Raw genomic sequence first — 18168 nt, forward strand, 5'->3', positions numbered from 1 at the left:
GTAATCTTTACCATGCCTTTAATGCAATGTGGCTGTTCTGTATTTTCCAATGCAGCAATAGTTTGACTACTGTATTCAAATTTCTACAAGAGTACATTGTTGCGTTATATACATCCATGTGTATGTATCTTGTCCCCACATCTAAGTGCCCCCCCTGAGAACTGGGTTACCAGGCTTAGGCTTTCTAAGGGCTTTCTGTTTCCATGTGTACCAAAGTATTAATTTGGAAGTATGCCTTGGCCTAAGATTTTTTTCCTCTTTTTTAGATGCTTGAAGCACACTGTACCAGGGCTTAATAGGCTGCTAAATCTGCACTTAACATCCCTCCTCTATTTAACATCCCCCAACATGTAGCATATGACTTCCAATGCTAGAACACCATCCTTCCACTTTCCTCCTAATTACAAATTTCCTGCCCAGCATGTTTCCATTAAGAAAGCTGGAATGATTAAGGTTGAAAAAAACTTTAGAAATAGGTGATCGATAAGAAAGCTATTTTTACTAAAGAAACTTTAGGAAGATGAAGATGTCAATAGAAGATTAAATGTTGAAGCTGAAAATTGATCATAATATATCATTTCTACAAAATTCTTATATATGTGTTGACCCCTGAAGATCCTAGTACTGTAGACAACAGTAAAAGGGAAGAAGGAGAAAGTAGAATAGAAAGATCACCAAGGTCTGAAAGAATAATCTGAAGCTTTTCATCTAAATTTGTTCTTCCAAATTCAGAGGAGTAAGCACAGTCACGTTCTATGCTGGAAGAGAAAGCGTGTAATTGTCACTTTCCAAAGGTGACATTAGAGAAGGAAGAAAATTTAACTACTAATTTTTAAATAACTCTACCCCTATAAATTTGACACTGTAACTTCAATTGTTGAAGCAAATGCTAAGGTATCTGTAAAGATGATCCTTCTATGAGTCATGAGCTGAATCACCCAAGGCTATGGTCATGGCCTCTGAAATGATGAGAGACCATGTCACACACACAAAAAAAGGCACCTGGTATGAAAAGCTTTACAGGATGAAACGGATGTATTTCTACAATAAGAAATCTCACATCTTCTCTCTCTAACCGAGTCCTACATCAGAGAATGTACATGCACACTCAAGGAAACATTCTCACCTTGATCACTTCTACAGAGGGCACTGTTGGGTTCCCCAATGCGCCTGGAACAGGCCATATATTTTTCTAGAGGGGAAGCATTGCTGCACTCTTAGCTTTTCAGTCCATTGACTTATATAAATCTGGGCCAGTTTTTCAGTCCTTATATGTTATCACTATCCTAAACTCTGAAACAAATGGATTGTATTATACATGCCTAATAGAGAGCATACCATGGAGAAAGTTGTTTTTCCTCCTCCTTTTCCTCCTTCTTAGTTTCATATTATCTAAAACCTGGCAATAAATGAATGGATTCTTGATATCTGAAAGTGATATGTCTGTAGAATTTCCCACACTCACAAATTCACAAAAAACTTCTCTTATAGAAAAAAAAAAAAGAATACTACTAACTCTTCACCAACTGACTCACTCCAGCGTACCAGCCCCTTAGCCTGTAGCAGTCATTTCTACTAGAGAGCTTAGGTATATTTTCTCATTTAAGTTTCACAACGATCCTTTGAGACTGATATTATTAGCAGTACTATTTTGACTATTCCAAACTACTTCAAGTAACAGAACTTACGGATGGCTTGTAAAGAGTCAACAAAACGTTAAATTTGTGAATGCTGACGGTCCATTATATCAAGGAGGATATGAGAAGATGGTGTTGGTGTTGATTTCCTTTCCAATAGGTAGCAGAATCTGTCCCCAGAACTGGCGGCCTACCTTCCTTGGCCCTCTGTGCCGTGGGGGCTGGTGTGCTCTGGGCACAGTACACCTCCCGGGTCTGGATCCCACCTCCACAAACGGGTTCCGTCACATGCCCGTGGGGGTCTTGCTGCTCGAGGAGGAGAGAGACTTGGCATTCTTTCCATTCAGAGGTCCTCCAGGAATACCTGTTTGGTTTGATTTGTTTAAAAGAAGAAGAAGAAGTAAGGAAAATACAAAATTCTACAGGAAACTTAAGTCATCGAAATCAAATGTACGTAATCATCTCTCTTTCTAGTACCAAATCTTTGCCTATGGATAAAGACGTTTACCAGCTTTGAATACTAAATCCCTTTTATTTCCTACAGCAAAATCACAGCAGCCTATCATGCTTATAGTACAGGCCCAGAGGAGCGAAGGAAGGAAATATGGATAAACAGTAGATATGTCTCAGCCTTAAAGCTCCAAGAGAGTACAGAATCAAGGGAAGGAGCTGGAAACCAACTGAGCCTAATACATAGCAGGTAAACTTGTCATGGGGTTTCATTTTACAAACCTCTAGATGACTTTGTGTGAAAGTTGGCCTTTCTTTTTTTTTTTTTTTTTTTTTGCGGTACGCGGGCCTCTCACTGTTGTGGCCTCTCCCGTTGCGGAGCACAGGCTGCGGACGCGCAGGCTCAGCGGCCATGGCTCACGGGCCCAGCCGCTCCGCGGCATGTGGGATCTTCCCAGACCGGGGCACGAACCCGTGTCCCCTGCACCGGCAGGCGGACTCTCAACCACTGCGCCACCAGGGAAGCCCGGCCTTTCTTTTTAAATTAGTAGGCCAGTGTATGAATGTCTGAACATATTAGTTTAAATGGACAGAGATTACCTCCAATTTTTCAACCTTCTTGATAGAGGTATTTCTATCAGTTTGACTCCACTAAGATAAGGGTATATACATGTTAAAAATGAGTTCACAATGTGCCACTATATTTAATTGACAAGTACTTTTTTTTTTCTTACGTAAACAGACATGCCATGGTTATACTGATTTAGAATATGTCTTCCAGGTTGACAACTGGTTGAGATACGCACTGATAGACACACACACACACACACACACACAAATAAAAGGAAAATACACAGTGAAGTTTGTACATAACTTACAGAAAACACAACCACCATAACAACACTACAGCTCATACCTGGAGAATGATTTCAGACAGAATTTCCTTTTGTGGCTTATTACAGCATTCCTCAAGCCCACAGCATTAACATAACCCTACAGCATTCCCATAAATACCAGAAGACTCATTAGCTTCTAAACAGTAAACCAAACCTAAGAACATTCTCACATCCGCTGTCCCATTTCAGATTTAAGGAAAGTTTTCTCAGTTATGTGATTGTTTAAAAGAAAAAGTAGCAATAAAATTAAACATGTGTCACCAAGGCCCTGGCCTTACAGAAACCAGAGTACAAATGAAATCAAGTAACAGACATCAAAATCAGGAAGCAAATCTCTAAGAAACTTAAGAGTGAGCAAAGCCTCTCACAATGAGTGTCATCATTCTAAAAAGCTTGAAAGCTGAGGATCAACAGTCTTGTGAAAAGCCCATTGTAGAAAAAGAATCCGGACAATCCTGTGGGGTTTGTTGTAATAATTCTTCTCCCTCTGCCTCACTATTTGATCTTCACAGGGTTTTCCAAGTGAAAATCAGTCACCGGGCTGGGCAAGAGTCTGAAATGTAGAGTTCAGGTCCTGTTTATTACTAGGGGAATATAGACAATAACATGTTTCTAATTCCTGGGCATGAGATCGAGAAAAGTCCAGGTCTTCCCAGAGACGGTCCTTCTCCAGAGGTGATGCTCCAAAGCCCTTTCTCCTCACTAGACAGAGTTGTCACCCTTGGCTTCATGGTGACCCAGGCAGAAGGCTTGTCTCTTGTGTCTCTGAGTCTCAGGGTACAGGTAGGTCACTTGTCTCTGGACTCCAGGGCAAGGCACAGTGAGGTAGGGGTGGGTTATTGGATGGTTATCACATTCTCATTTCAAACCCTCTTCCTCCAATGATTCCCTAAAAGAAGAGCTCTCTGTCTATTAAGGAGGTCAGACATAGCCCTGACTCCAAGGCTCCTATGATATAGTGAGCACATAAGGTAGGCAAAAAGGGGCAGTGCGGTATAGACAGCAAGCACGCTTTCGAGTCAGACCGACGTGGTCTGAATCTGAGCCTTGCCACTTACTAGTCATGTGACTTTCACTGAGTTCTATTTTGTAAAATAGGGATAATAATACCAAATGTGAATCAAGGAGTATAATAAATGTTCAATAAATGTTCATTCCTTTTTTTCTTGTGTTCTTCTACACCTGCCTTTTGTCCCCTGCTGATACAGAAAACACACACACACACACACACACACACACACACACACACACACACACACCCCCAACACTGTACTTATAAGAACTTAATTGATTTCATCCAAAGTCCTAATATTAAGGATCCAGGAATGCCATGGTCTAACTTCCAAGAACCTAAGTTCAGCAAAGAGCATAAAAGAAACTTAGAGAGTTTAGAATTATAGCAAGTCATAGTAATCTGTTCACTTGTTTGAAAGGAATGGGCCATGCTGTATAAATTGCTTTTTCAATTAATTTATCATGACTCTATAAGAATTAGCAATGGAGGAATTTGGGAAGTCATTATGGAGAAAAAGGAAAAGGAAAATTTAATAACTATATATATATATATATATATAGAGAGAGAGAGAGAGAGAGTCTTATATATAATGTAACAAAAACCCTGTTGCTAGCTCATTAACCAAAAACACCCAAATTCTATTCATTGGCAAACAACGAATTCTCTAAAGATAAAGAAGACATTCATCACTACTGCTATTGTTTACTACCTCAGAGAAAATACCAACCCAGAAAGAGGCAAAGGAAAAAACACACCAGTGAAGGGCTTCTAAATTCCTTTTTAAAATGCAGGTCCTTTCATAGTCTGTCTTTTTTTTCTTTCTTTTTTTTCAAATGCACTATCTATGTTTAATCACAAATCACCCAGAAGCCATGAAAACTGAACAGTCTGAATTCCACCAACCTGGGAAAGTGTCTCTAGGATCTGACAGAATAAGAAATCAAAGGAGACCGCTCAGCTAAACGTTGCTTGCTATCTCCTTTAGTAGTTGTTACAGGGATAGTCCTCCAGGCTCCGGACAACTTGGCTTTCTGACTGCCAGGGGCATCCTCTTTAATGGCTAAGTCCACGTCAAAGATCAGGCCTTTCCACCCACTCTCGCTCAACTCTGATGCCTTTCAACCCAGCCTCACTTTGTCCTTCTGCTTAGGAGGGAAACGGGGGGCATTTCAAAGGCCAGCGTCCTGCCTTTTGTGGGTGAGCAGCATTCTGAAACCAAGTGTAGAAATGCCTCAAGTAAATGGCCATGACATGAAAACAATTAGTTGATCCCCATAGCCCCTTACGAACGTGACCTAGGATCCCTTTGTCTTGTCACACACCCCAGCTGAACAGGACAGACAAAGCATTCATTTATTCAGGCTTCTAGGGTATCATGACAAATCCCCCAAGGAATAATAACATCCAAATTGTTCTGCATGCTTACTCAGTACCACGCACTGCACTAACAAATCTAGGTGCACGACTTCATGTCATCCTCCCAACAAGCCTATGAAAAAAATATCATTTCCTCTTTTACAGATGGGAGAATTGGCTTAAAGAATAAGAAAGACATTTGCCAAGGTCACATAATTAAGTAAGTGAAAGAGCGGGATGCAAAGACAAGTATATCTGATTCTAAAGCACATCTTCTTAATGAAATGATTCTCTGGTAGATTACAACGGTGAATGGTAAACTCATGAAACTTGGTCTGCGGATATAAAAAGCAAGTCCGTAGATGACAGGTAGCTACCTGCCCAGCCATGATGAAGACAAATAAATGTTGGTCTTGGTCTGAGGAATTGCTTTCTGGGATGAAGCAAAAAAATATCATCAGTTGATGACAATGATACTGTCACTGACAACTGACCAGTAATATTTTACAGTGCCAGTATAATATTCCTTCCAGTCTCAAACACAAAGACAGTTTGAGACTATCACACAGCCAATCACTTTATAATTCGCACGTTAAATGTGGTCACATAGGGTCAGATTTTAGCACTTTCAGGAGATAAGTACAAGTTAAAAAGAGAAACAAAATATAAGCCAAATAAAGGAATCTCTAATTGTAAAAATTCAAATTTCCACCAAATGGTGGAATGACACTTCTTTTGATGAGTAATGCTTTTTCAAGGCCCTGAAGTCAAATCCTCCATTTTGCTCCCTGGTCACTGTGAATGTTAGGTAAACCTGCCATCATCTGTTCATGTAAAAATGACTCCAATGTCCCCACCATTAGTGACAGAGAACACTGTCAGCCACTCATATACTGAATACACAGGGGAAACAACTTGTGAAAGAATATCTCAGCTAATGTAAAGGTATGTATGAGAGATGGATGGCAGAAGGAACCGAAAAGCAGGACTCCCTAGCTCCTAGGAACAAAAATAAGCCTGCCCAAGAGTAAGCAAATCATTTACTCAACCATGTGTTCATTCCTCCTTTCTTTCAAGAACTAAATCTTGAGCTCCAACTGTGTGCCAAGTATGATTTCTGACAATAGAAATGCATAGCAGTGAGCAGGACAAAGTCCCTGACCTTGGGAAGAGGACCTTCTAGTGGGGCAGACAGACAGAAATGAACCAGTACATAACACGGCATCAGTAACATGTCCATCAGAGAGAAATGGAGGAGGAGAGCTATTTCAGTGCCATGACCAGGAAAGTCTGCAGAATCCGGAATAAAATGAAACAGTGGGCATAAGAAAAGGTGGACAGGGAGCATTCTGGGCAGAAAGAAGAGCATGTTCAAAGGTCCCAGGGAAGGACAGTGCTTGGCACTTTCTAGGAAAGCACAGAGGCCGGTGTGGTTGGGATAGGCAGCTCAAGGCAGGAGGGAGAGGGAGTGAGAGACAGTCAGGGCCCAGGCTACAGAGAGCCTGGTGGGCTGAGGAAGGGCTGTTTGAGTGTTACTCCAAATGTGCTAGGAAATCACTGCCAATTTTTGAGGAAGGCAATCGTATCATGATGAGATTTAAATTTTTAAGAATCATCCTGGCCACTGATTAAAGAATAGACTATAGGGGAGTGGAAGAAGGGAGATGAATTTGGAGGCCTTTGCCAGTGCAGGAGACATGATGTTAGGCCTTTAATTGGGGCAGTCACGGTGAATGTGATGAGAAGCGATAAGATTCTGGATATACTGTGAAGGTGGAGACAGCCTTCTGATGGATTATACGTGGATAGGAGATAAAGAGAGAAGTGAAGAATGATTCCAAATTGCTTTTGTCCCAAATACTGGCAGCACAATTGCTTGGCACTGAATTCTTACCTGAGACAGCCCAGGAAAGGGGACAAGAACTCAGACATCAGGGCACCCATGTATTATAACTGTGAAATTCAGTTTTTCTGCATTTACCCTCTAGAATCTGCTTTCTGAAGCTTCCTCCCACCCCTGGAACTCACTGCCCGATTTCTTCATATGTACCCCATAATTTAAGTCTATTCTTAGGCAATGATCAATAAATGTATTCACAAGATACATATTAAAAGTTAATATTAAATATTTTATCATTCTAAAAAGGTATATGCAGTTTCAAAGAAGAAACCAAGATTAAGCCAAAGAAAGATATTTCTAATGGTGGGAATACATATTCCCATGAAGAGACAGAGGAGACAAACTCTGGATTAGGAAAAGCTACTCGAGGGCCAGAAATTCTATCGCCCAGGTAGCCAGCTTGTCTTCCTGAGAGTGATGTTGTCTAACCCAAGGAATCCTGTATTCAAACCATTCTCTAAATTGATGGGGGGAGGGCAGAAGGAATGAGGACTGAATGCATTGTTCTGAAGCAAGGAATAGAGATATCCTAAATTAGCAAAGCCAAAATTAGAAAAGTAGGCACATTTAGTGACTATTTTTAAAAGACTTCCATCCTACTAAGGTGACATAAAGTGATTCTAATAGCAGTAGGATGGCAGGACCATCAGAGTTTTATAGCAACCCCTGCCCTTTAGAATGCATGCTTTGTCACTTTCAGAACGCTTAGAATTGCTTACAAAATGTGAATTTCTTTTCTCCTTCTTCTAAAGGCTTAGATTTAAAGCAAAGCAACATGGAATAGAATCTTAAGTGATTTAATGATGACAGACTGAAAGAATAATTGCATTAGTGAATGGTCCTGTTTTGACTAAGCACATATAGATTTGCAAACACTCTTGGAATTGAAACCCTAGTGCAAGGTATTCAAATTAAATGCGCGTATATTAAAAATCAGTGTACTGCAGCAAGACTAATTTATGATAATATCTGTTGTTCTTTTAAAGTTGTAAATTCATTTAGAAAAGAATTAACTTGTCATTTTTTGCCGAACAGACGACCAAAATAAAGGGAGCCAATCAAGCTTTATGCATCTTACGCTCTAGTAATCTTTTATTGAATAGAGTGGGACTATTGATTATGGAAAGCTACTCTGAAGTGCAAAGCTCTTTGGCAGATGGCTTTGCTAGCCAAACTCCACATATGTATTATTAATAGATTTCTAGCCCTATGCACAGCACTTAGTAATACATTAACTTTCTTACACTAACGGGGGAACAGATTTTCCATCCAGGAGAGCTGAAAGTGGCACAATGGGAACTCATGAAACAATATGCACCAGTAAAAGCTGGACTCAGCAAAAAGGCATCAGTCTCCTTCTGCTGAAACAATTTACAGATTCTTTGAAACTGTCGTTTCTTTCCTGAAACAGATTCTCCTGAGGGTTCCAGGTCATGACTCCTTTACTCCTCAAGTCCTACAAAGAGCTGCTTAATTAAAACAATTTTTTAAAATGCTTCCTTAAAGAACCCATTAATTCATTTAGCAACCATTTATTGAGCTTCTATTATGTGCAGGGTGTTAGGTGCTGTGGCAGACAATCAATTGAAAAGATACATTAGAGATGGTAGGTGACGTGTGTACCATTCTTTTCCAGAAGGCAAACTTACATATTCAGATTGTGATCTCATTACTCATCCTTCTCAAAGCTACTCTTATAACCAATGAAAACAGAAACTTCTTATCTGGAAAACCAGACACACGTAGCAAAAGCAAGGCCGCCATTGGAGACAAAGTCACATCAAGCTCTGTGTGTTTATTCCTTCCCTGGGTCGGCATCCTTACGTAATCTCCTTGATGATGCCAATTTTAGATGCTCTTTATAAAAAGTGACTTTGAATCCTTCACACACATAATATAATAAGTATCAGCCTGGAATAAAGTACCCTGTGCATAATATTGTTCTGGATCTGCCCCACATTTAATGATTCATCCTTTGTCTGCTGAGCATTTACTCCGAGCCAGGCACTTTTATAGGTGCTACCCGCTCTAAAGTAGAGGAGAAAAATGCATTAACAAAAATTCCAGATACATATGTTTGGAATGATGTGCGGGAACATTACTAACTATGAAACACTCTTAAAGAACATGGTTATCAGTTCAAGATGCTCTAGTTTTTAATAAGTATATTACACAGGATTCTGAAAATGAATAAACTAAGTGAACACAGACTAAAATTTCCTGAATTCTCCAGCAATTAGCACAGTGACAGTCTGAAGCAGGTGTTGAACAAACATCTCTTTCAAGACATGTCAACCCTGTTCCAGCACTCACTTCGTTCCAACGGGCAGAGGAAGCCAACTACCAAGCCAAGTTTTACTCACCATCCCTTCTGCTGGCACCATTCCTGGCTTCAACACTCATCTAAAAAATCCATCAACTAATCCCCAGAGTTTTCTCAAGGAAAACTTGAGAAAATTTTAGATTTTAGAAAATCTAAAATCGGGTTCAGTGCCTTAAAGAGATGGTAGGAAAAAACAGGCTGGTCACAGGGGGTTGTTTTAGAAGCACATCGAAGTGGGATGCAGGAGACCCAGATAGATCTCTCAGTATGAGTCTGCACAGACAGACCTTTTGCGAAGAATCTCTAGTTCACCCATAATGAACTCATACATACCAGAGATAAGGAGGGACAAATTATGAGACCCCATCTATTCAGTGCCAGACTGGAGTGTTGAAGCAATGTTTAGGAAATTGGCTTTTCTGTGCAGTAATATCACACAGTCTATGTAATACTATCAGCCATGCAGCTTCTGCCTTGAGATCGTCTTTAAAGTTTTACTCTACGTTGGTCTTTATAACAGCACTGTCTTGTATTCAATTTTAAACTCTAGATGATCATTTAAGAAATAGAACAGCCATTTTGGTGTGAAAGCCTCCTTGTGAGGTGGTGGAAGTTGCTGGTAGGTCATCTGAGGTGTCGCTTCCAAGAAAGATGTTGACGTTTTTCAGTATTCTTGTGCGTTACAGTGTCTTCAGCCAAAACAGGCTCTCTGCTTAGGCACGAAGGATCTGGAGTCATAGCTGTTCCAGCATCAAGTCATGTCTCAGCTACCTGTGTCCTCTGCCTTTCCTTATGCTATCCAGTAAGCAGGGCCACCTTATCATTTATGGTCTTAGAATGCTTTTCACCTCCCTCTTAGTTGAGATGTAGGATCTAATGCTTTAGATGTTAATTAGGACAAAAGAAAGAACCCAAGTGCCAAGGCATCTTATAAAGCACATATCTTTCAGTGTTTTGAGGCAGAGAGTAACATAATGCCTAAAGCCACGATGACAATGATAAGAGGTAAACACACCAAGAGAAAAGGCAGCCAGTGACAAGCAGATTTGTTCCATCTCTCTCATTTCTATCCCAACCCCATAATGTACAGTGTGAGTTCTTAGTGTTACGTTGGAGGGGGGAGCACAAAATTTCAAGGAGACTGTATAATACTGAAGAAAGGGGTTTCATGGAGTCTATACATATCTTGGTCAAAAATAGCATACTTCTGAGACGAGCTTAAGGCTACACAATGCTAACTCCCTCATACAGCTGACCCTTCAACAATGTGGGGTTAGGGGTGATAATCCTCCATGCAGTCAGAAAATCTGCTATAACTGATAGTCACCCTTTGCATCCATGGTTCTGCGTCTATGGATTCAACCAACCTCAGATCATGTGGTGCTGTAGCATTTACTATTCAAAACTATCCGCCTCTACGAGTACCTGTGCAGTTCAAACCCCTGCTGTTCAAGGATCAACTGTAGTTCTAAAATTCCCCAAGTTAGCTTAACATAGGCTGGCCTCTGTCTCCTTTCAGGTTAACTTACGCTAGCTGCCCTGAGGCGCCTCCAAAGTGTTCACTCTCAGGGAGCTCTTCGAGAAGGGGTTCCTCATGGTCACATTTCTTTTCATGTAATCATGCCTTAGGGATTGGCACACATTTTGTTCACAGTGAAAATGCCGACCAGTGGAGTCCAGCTGGTGAGATGAGTAGTCCCCAAGCTAGGCAACTAAAAACCGTTGTGAGCATTATGAACAGGCAGGAACCAGAGCACATCTCTAGCTTATCTCTTCTCGGAATATTCTTCCTCTAATTAGATGAAAGGCTAACTTCCTCACTTCCTTCAAGTCGTCCCCACAGATCCTGCTAGTTCAAATGAGGCTTCTCTAAGGACAGTCTCTTTAATTCTGTAACCTGAGCTGATCCCCCATCACAGTACCCCAGAAGCCTCTATCTTTACCCTGCTCCAATGCTTCATTTTTTCCATATCTTGTACACAAAGTATATAGCTTATTTTATTTATTTTATTTATTTGGTATATCTTCACTAAAATTTAGGTCCCACAAGGGGGAGGGAACTTTGTCTAATGTGTTCTCTGAGGTATCAGAAACACTTAACATACTGCTTGGCACATAGGAAGAGCTCAGAGTATATTTATTGAGAAAAGGAACACATCTCCTATAGCAAATATGGTAGAAGGGTAAAAGCCAAACCACATTCTAAGAGAGGACATTTCCCTGCTGAGAAGGATGGTGAATTAAATTGCTTGATGTATATTAAGTGCTCATGAATTCTGGGAAAGGAAAAATGGACATTTTTGTTCCCTAAGAGATTTTTGTTTCCATTTCCCTTGTTCACAATGAATTTTAATCACTGGTGTCCAAGCAGAAACAAAAGTTAGCACACGGCCTTTATGCTTTCCTGCGGTAGAGGCCACAGCTCGGATTTCAGACAAATAAGAATGTCAGCCAATGTTAATTTTGTTGCTATTATTTATACATGCTCTTTTCCACCACAAAGTGGAATCATTAGTTAACATGTCAGTCTCCCTAGGAAATACTGGTTGGTATTCAGTGAATTTTAGAAGACTCCTATTTCCTACAAATTCACTATCTGAGAAGGTTTTCAGAAAATGTCATACTCAGTAACATTTCCAAACAGCAGAACTAGAGGCCCAGGTTCATCTCCAGTGAACTTTGTCAGGCCCTGTTTTCAGATGTTAAGGTCCAATCAAATGAAAAATACAGAAATTAATCTTGGGTACGTCTTGAAGTATTACCATTCCACGGTATATTGTTGGAAAAAAATGATACATGTGAATACATGTATATGTGTGTCTATACCCTTATCTGGGTGTGTGTCTTCACTATGATTATCATTAGGGTCAGTGTGAGTGTGATGTATTGGAAAGAGCACTGACCTTGAAGTCAAACGGACTTTAATTTGAATCCGAACAGTACCGAGTTACATCCCTTTTACTCTCAAAAATGTTCTATTTGGATAATACATTCTATGTTATTCTAAATAATCTTTATAAACTCTCTGATATAGTTATTGGCCAACAGTAGATGCTCAATAAAAGGTAGTCGTTCTTTAACAAAAGGTTATCCAACTCAACTTTCTCAACATCGTCAAGGAGGCACCACTCTGATGATTCGAAGAGAATCGTAATAGTTATTAACAAAGAAAAGAGAAGAAAAAAAATAGGCAGGGCTTCCCTGGTGGTGCAGTGGTTGAGAATCTGCCTGCCAATGCAGGGGACACAGGTTCGAGCCCTGGTCTGGGAAGATCCCACATGCCGCGGAGCAACTAGGCCCGTGAGCCACAACTACTGAGCCTGCGCGTCTGTAGCCTGTGCTCCACAACAAGAGAGGCCACGATAGTGAGACACCCGTGCACTGCGATGAAGAGTGGCCCCTGCTTGCCGCAACTAGAGAAAACCCTTGCACAGAAACAAAGACCCAACACAGCCAAAAATAAATAAATAAATAATAATAAAAAAAGGAATTCCTTAAAAAAAATTTTTTTTAAAAATAGGCGGATGTCTATAAATCAAAAAACTGTCAAAAATATCAGGAAGAGGTCATGCCATTCCGTGAAAGGAATGAAGAAAAAAGGTGCCAAGGTCAAGGTCATCATTAAACCCAGATTCTATTCCTAGCAGCCTAGCATTGAGAACCCTCCTAAATAAGGCCTCCACGGGGGAAAAAAAATCTCCAAATTACCCAGAAGAAATAACTTTCTACTCCATTAAATTACTACAGTATGCCTTCCAAGGAAAGGAGGGATTCTCTTACTGGAGGAAATGAAACCAAAACCCACCTGCAAAGAGCAACAATAAGAGTCAGTATTCGTGTAGTGCCTCGTGTGTTGAGCACTGGGACGGACAGTGCTAGTCTGTAGCTGTTCAACCTTCAACACAGGCAGTATAATTAGACACTTTTATTGAAGAGGGGAAATGTCTTAGAGAAGTTGTACAGCTTGTCCAAGGACACACACTTTAAGTGTGATGGCGATGCAATTCTAACCCAAAGCCTATCCAAGTTCAAAAGGGACAGAGACCTCAGGTTTTCTTTCCAATCCCATGTTTTGCCCCAAATTAGTGTCTTGAAAGATTGGACACAAACTCAATACAATTAGGGAGGATTCTGTGACAACAGGTTAATCTGTCAAGGATCGTGAACTACATCTGCTCTCTCCGCTTTTCAGGCAAGAAATGATGTAAATCTAAGGAGTCATTTTAGTGAAAAATGAACAATCAATATGTAAGGAGTATGTTGAATCCACCCTGATTTCAATGGTGAGGTGGAGGAAGTGAATGACTATGAATGTGTAAACAGGAACTTGCTCCTCTATACCCGCCCCCAACCTCAACCCCTGCCCCGCCCATACATGCTTTATTTCAGGTTTAAGGAATAACCAGGCCCATCAACACCAGCTGAGTTTGTAACCCACTTACCCTTCACATATCCCCAGATGATTAATTTCTACAAGAAGTTATTTTTTGCCTCATTTTATTTTTCACCGAGGGAGTGATCTCAAATCTCAGAGACTATAGAAAAGTTCTATCTAAAATAGCTATCTAGGGCTTCCCTGGTGGCGCAGTGGTTGAGAGTCCGCCTGTCGATGCAGGGGACGTGGGTTCGTGCCCCGGTCCGGGAAGATCCCACATGCCGCGGAGCGGCTGGGCCCGTGAGCCACGGCCGCTGAGCCTGTGCGTCCGGAGCCTGTGCTCCACAACGGGAGAGGCCACAGAAGTGAGAGGTCCGCGTACCGCAAAAAAAAAAAAAAAAAAGCTACTTAAATCTAAAATACAGATTTAAGATATAGTTCAGGGCAGCTGTCCAGCAGGAATTATTACAAATTCATCCGCAACAGACTTCTAAACAGCCAGCCCCAGTGATTTCTGTCGTTATCAGACCGATCCCACTGTAAGCCAACAACCAGAGGAAAATGCACTGGAGGTCTTCACCAAGGGCTACACAATCAGGCAAAATATAACTAATATCAAGATATTAAGTTTAGCTACTAATTTATGTCAGCCCTTTTCTCAGCATTCTCTGGTTCCCTAGGGACTCTGAAATAGAAACAATGCCCAGAGCAGCAGTGACTTTCAAGGAAAGAGCCTTAGAATCAGGCGGCTGTCACTCATTAACGATGTAACCTCAGAAGTTACTTAATCTCTCTGAGCATCAATGGCCTTATTTGCAAAATGAAGATGCTTATGAATGGCTTCTTAGGTTGGCATAAAAATTAGGTGTGACATGTCAGGTAATGGTAACTAATGGTTATGAAGCACTTATGATGTGCCAGGTGCTGGATGAAGTAAGTACTGCTAGTAGAAAAGTAAACTGAGGCACTAGATTTAAGCCACTTGCCAAAATTCACATAAATTACAAAGTCATAACAATCACATAATTAGAAATAGGATTGGAGCCCAGGCAATCAACACAACCCATGCTCTTACCGCCCCCCGCCCCAGGCTTTACTGCCTAATACGAAACTCTGCACTGAGTCATAAGTCACAGCTACAGTTATTGTTAACCTCTCTATACCACATAAAACGAGGTTATATAGAACAACTGAACACTCATGCCAAAGAATACACAATACCTGGGACATGAGTGCAAAAGTTCTCCTTGAACGATGCAGGCCTCTTTCTCGAGAAGTTCAGGGCAGTCCTCTCCGCCTCCAACAGCAACGTGCTTCACGTTCCGGCTCCTGCTTCTAAATCCTGGCGAGAGGCTCCCTGAACGGCACGTCTTGGAGCAGGGGCTCCAGGAGGACCACTCGGTGGTTTCGCAGTCTTTCGGCATGATGCAGGACTGGATGGTCACAGGCAAGGAATCTTGCGTGCAAAGGCTGAAGGAACAGAAACAGAAAACAGTAGGCCGTAGACTAAATGGGTACAACCGACATTATGAAGTGTCTATTCTGGATGAAAAGAAAAAGCCTGAAATCTGGGATAGCGCTCAAGTAGGAGAATTTGTTTTTTAAATGTTAGAGGCATCATGATAAAATACTGAAGGACATACATTTTAAGAATGAACGCTCTATTTCATCTGAAACTGTGAAGTTATTTCACTCTCGCAAGACACATGTGTAAGGTGAGTCCACATTGTACCTTGTCCAAAGCATCATCAGAAATAATGGAGGTTCTTCTCATGTGCTTTCACCTCTGATACAGCCTAGAGTTACCCTTCGTTCAGTGGTTCCTAGGTGTCACACACTGTCCTGTACTTCACAGGCACTTTCTTACAACAGTCTCTTGAGTATACATATTATGATGTCCATTTGTAGATGACAATACTTAAGGTCAGGAAGGCTAAATCATTTGTCTAAGGTCAAAGAAAGGTAAACGTAAGCTTTCGAGTACTATTCTGTCCATTCTTTTAAATACTGAGCGATTACAAAATAAATAAATGTGGTATTATGTTTCCCCGTACTGTTAGGCTCTGCGCATCAATTTCCTCATCTGCAAAACTGAAGTGCTTTCAAATACTAACAATGTAATTGGAAAACAGATAAATAAAAAGATAACATGATAATGTGATGAACTCAACATAACAGCACTTACAATGATGAGGAGAAAAACTGATGAGACAGTGATAGACCACCTGGGAAAGCTGGGGGTAGGGGTGAGGCAGGTTCTAAGACAGAAGGACATCTAAGCTGCATTTTAAAAGATTAATGGAAACTTCTCAGGCACGGAAAGAAGACTATTTTAACTCAAGGAAGTAGCATATTTGAAGCCCTGAGATAAAATTTGTGGGTATAGGAACCAGTGGTATGCTAGAGCTGGATTTACTGTTTAACAAGGACCAATCTGTAAAATTTTCAGGAATTTTGCAAGCCCGTTGATTTCATGTAAGTAGCTTAAAATTAGCCATGGTGGAAGTATTTACACTATAGAAACCAGCAAATGCCATAAATCAAGTCCCTTTACCCTACCCTGACCCCTTCAACCTCCAGAACTGGTGGTCAAATATTCACAAGCACACCAATGGGGGAAAGTAAAAGCCAACTTGTCAATTGTCATAAATGTGTCCATTTATGACACATAAAGCTCAAAGAGGAATGTGGATAAATATTAGGTATGTAGTTCTTCAAAAGGGATTTCTGGAAAGGCTAAGGAATTTGAATTTAATTGAGCATTAAATAATGTTAAAGGGAGAAAATCAGACTCACGTAGGGAGACAATATTTTGAGTATTATTGGCATTTTTTTCTTTTTTTCACTTTGTTGTTAGTATTTCCCTTATTCAGTCAAAGGCATCCATTACTTTGTGGAAGAAAAGGATAATTTTGACAGGAATGTAAATCAAAGAAAGGGTCAATGTTCAAACACTGACTTCCAAAATTGAGCCTATGAAACTTGGTGGAATAATACACAGGGTTTGGCAATAGTTCCTTTGTATGTGTTTAAAAAGAGAGAAGTACTAAAATGTTTCCAAATTTCTGACTTGGGAAAGTATGTAGAGTAAGGGAGCCACCAACAGAAATGGATTATAGTAGGCAGTGTGCAGGGGAGAATGAAACATGTTCATATTTGGCCACAGTGATGAGTAAAATATAGTGAGATTTCCATACTGATATTCATCATGAAGCCATAGAGGATTAGTACGGCTTTCAAATTTCACAATGATATAAGATAAACCTTTGGTCCAATATTTTTTAAAAGTCTATTCAGATCATATTATCCTCTTCAAAATGAAAAAAGCAATGCACACCTCATTACCATCACTCACTCCAATTAGACATTTGGGGGGCCTGGGATCAAGAATAGGAAGAACCTCCCTTGAAAATGCCCCACATAAATCATAATGTATCATCACTGTACAATGTGGAGGAAAGAGGGAAGGCCCACCTATTTTTGGTTTATGATATAACAGAAAGCTGTTAAACAACAAGTTTCTACGTTTTGACATGTCAGAAATTATTATTGGCTGAGTTATGCCCCTCTCAAATTCATATGTCAAAGTCCTAACCTCCAGTGCTTCAGAATGTATCTGTACGTGAAGACAGTCTTTTAAATGTGGTCACTAGGGGTGGCTCCTAATCCAGTATGACTGGTGTCCTTGTAAGAAGAGATTAGGACACAGACACACACAGGAAGAGTATGAGAAGGCTTGGAGAGAAGACAATGGTCTACAAGCCAAAGAGAGGCCTTAGAAGAAACCAACCCTGCTGACACTTGATCCAGCCTCCAGAACTGTGACAAAGTTAATTTCTGCTGTTTAAGTTACAGTCTGTGGTACTTTGTTAAGGTAGCCCTGGCAAACGAAAACAGAACTTTAATAAAGTTTTTAATTTGTGTATGTTTTTAGATAAGGAGTTTTAATTTCTCGGAAGGATTTTCTTCTTCCTTTCCTAAAGAAGATCCCATACTATACAGTTCTCTGTCTACAGAAATAGTGGTTTGGTTCTTACCATTTCCTAGCTGTCACTCTCATCTTTACTGAACTGACTCTTCCTATTGGACCAGAAGAAGGGGTAAGATTCCAACAGTACAAGTACTTGCATGGAGTTGCAGGGATTAATCAAGGCTTTTTTTTTTTTTTTTTTTTTGCGGTACGCGGGCCTCTCACTGTTGTGGCCTCTCCCGTTGC

At 40.5% G+C, this 18168-nt stretch overlaps 1 protein-coding gene across 1 annotated transcript in view; it reads right to left on the bottom strand.

Annotated features, from left to right (window-relative positions):
- The window catches only part of THSD7B (thrombospondin type 1 domain containing 7B), a 900946-nt gene that overhangs the window by 540550 nt on the left and 342228 nt on the right, over positions 1–18168 (bottom strand). Inside the window, exons 4-5 of the mRNA XM_032638606.1 lie at positions 15174–15422; positions 1832–2001 (exon numbers count right to left, since the gene is read on the bottom strand). Of these exons, the coding sequence (XP_032494497.1) occupies positions 1832–2001; positions 15174–15422 (419 nt within the window). The remainder of the gene's footprint in view (positions 1–1831; positions 2002–15173; positions 15423–18168) is intronic.

This window comes from Phocoena sinus, chromosome 7 (genome assembly GCF_008692025.1).
Source record: "Phocoena sinus isolate mPhoSin1 chromosome 7, mPhoSin1.pri, whole genome shotgun sequence".
Taxonomy (NCBI): Eukaryota; Metazoa; Chordata; class Mammalia; order Artiodactyla; family Phocoenidae; genus Phocoena; species Phocoena sinus.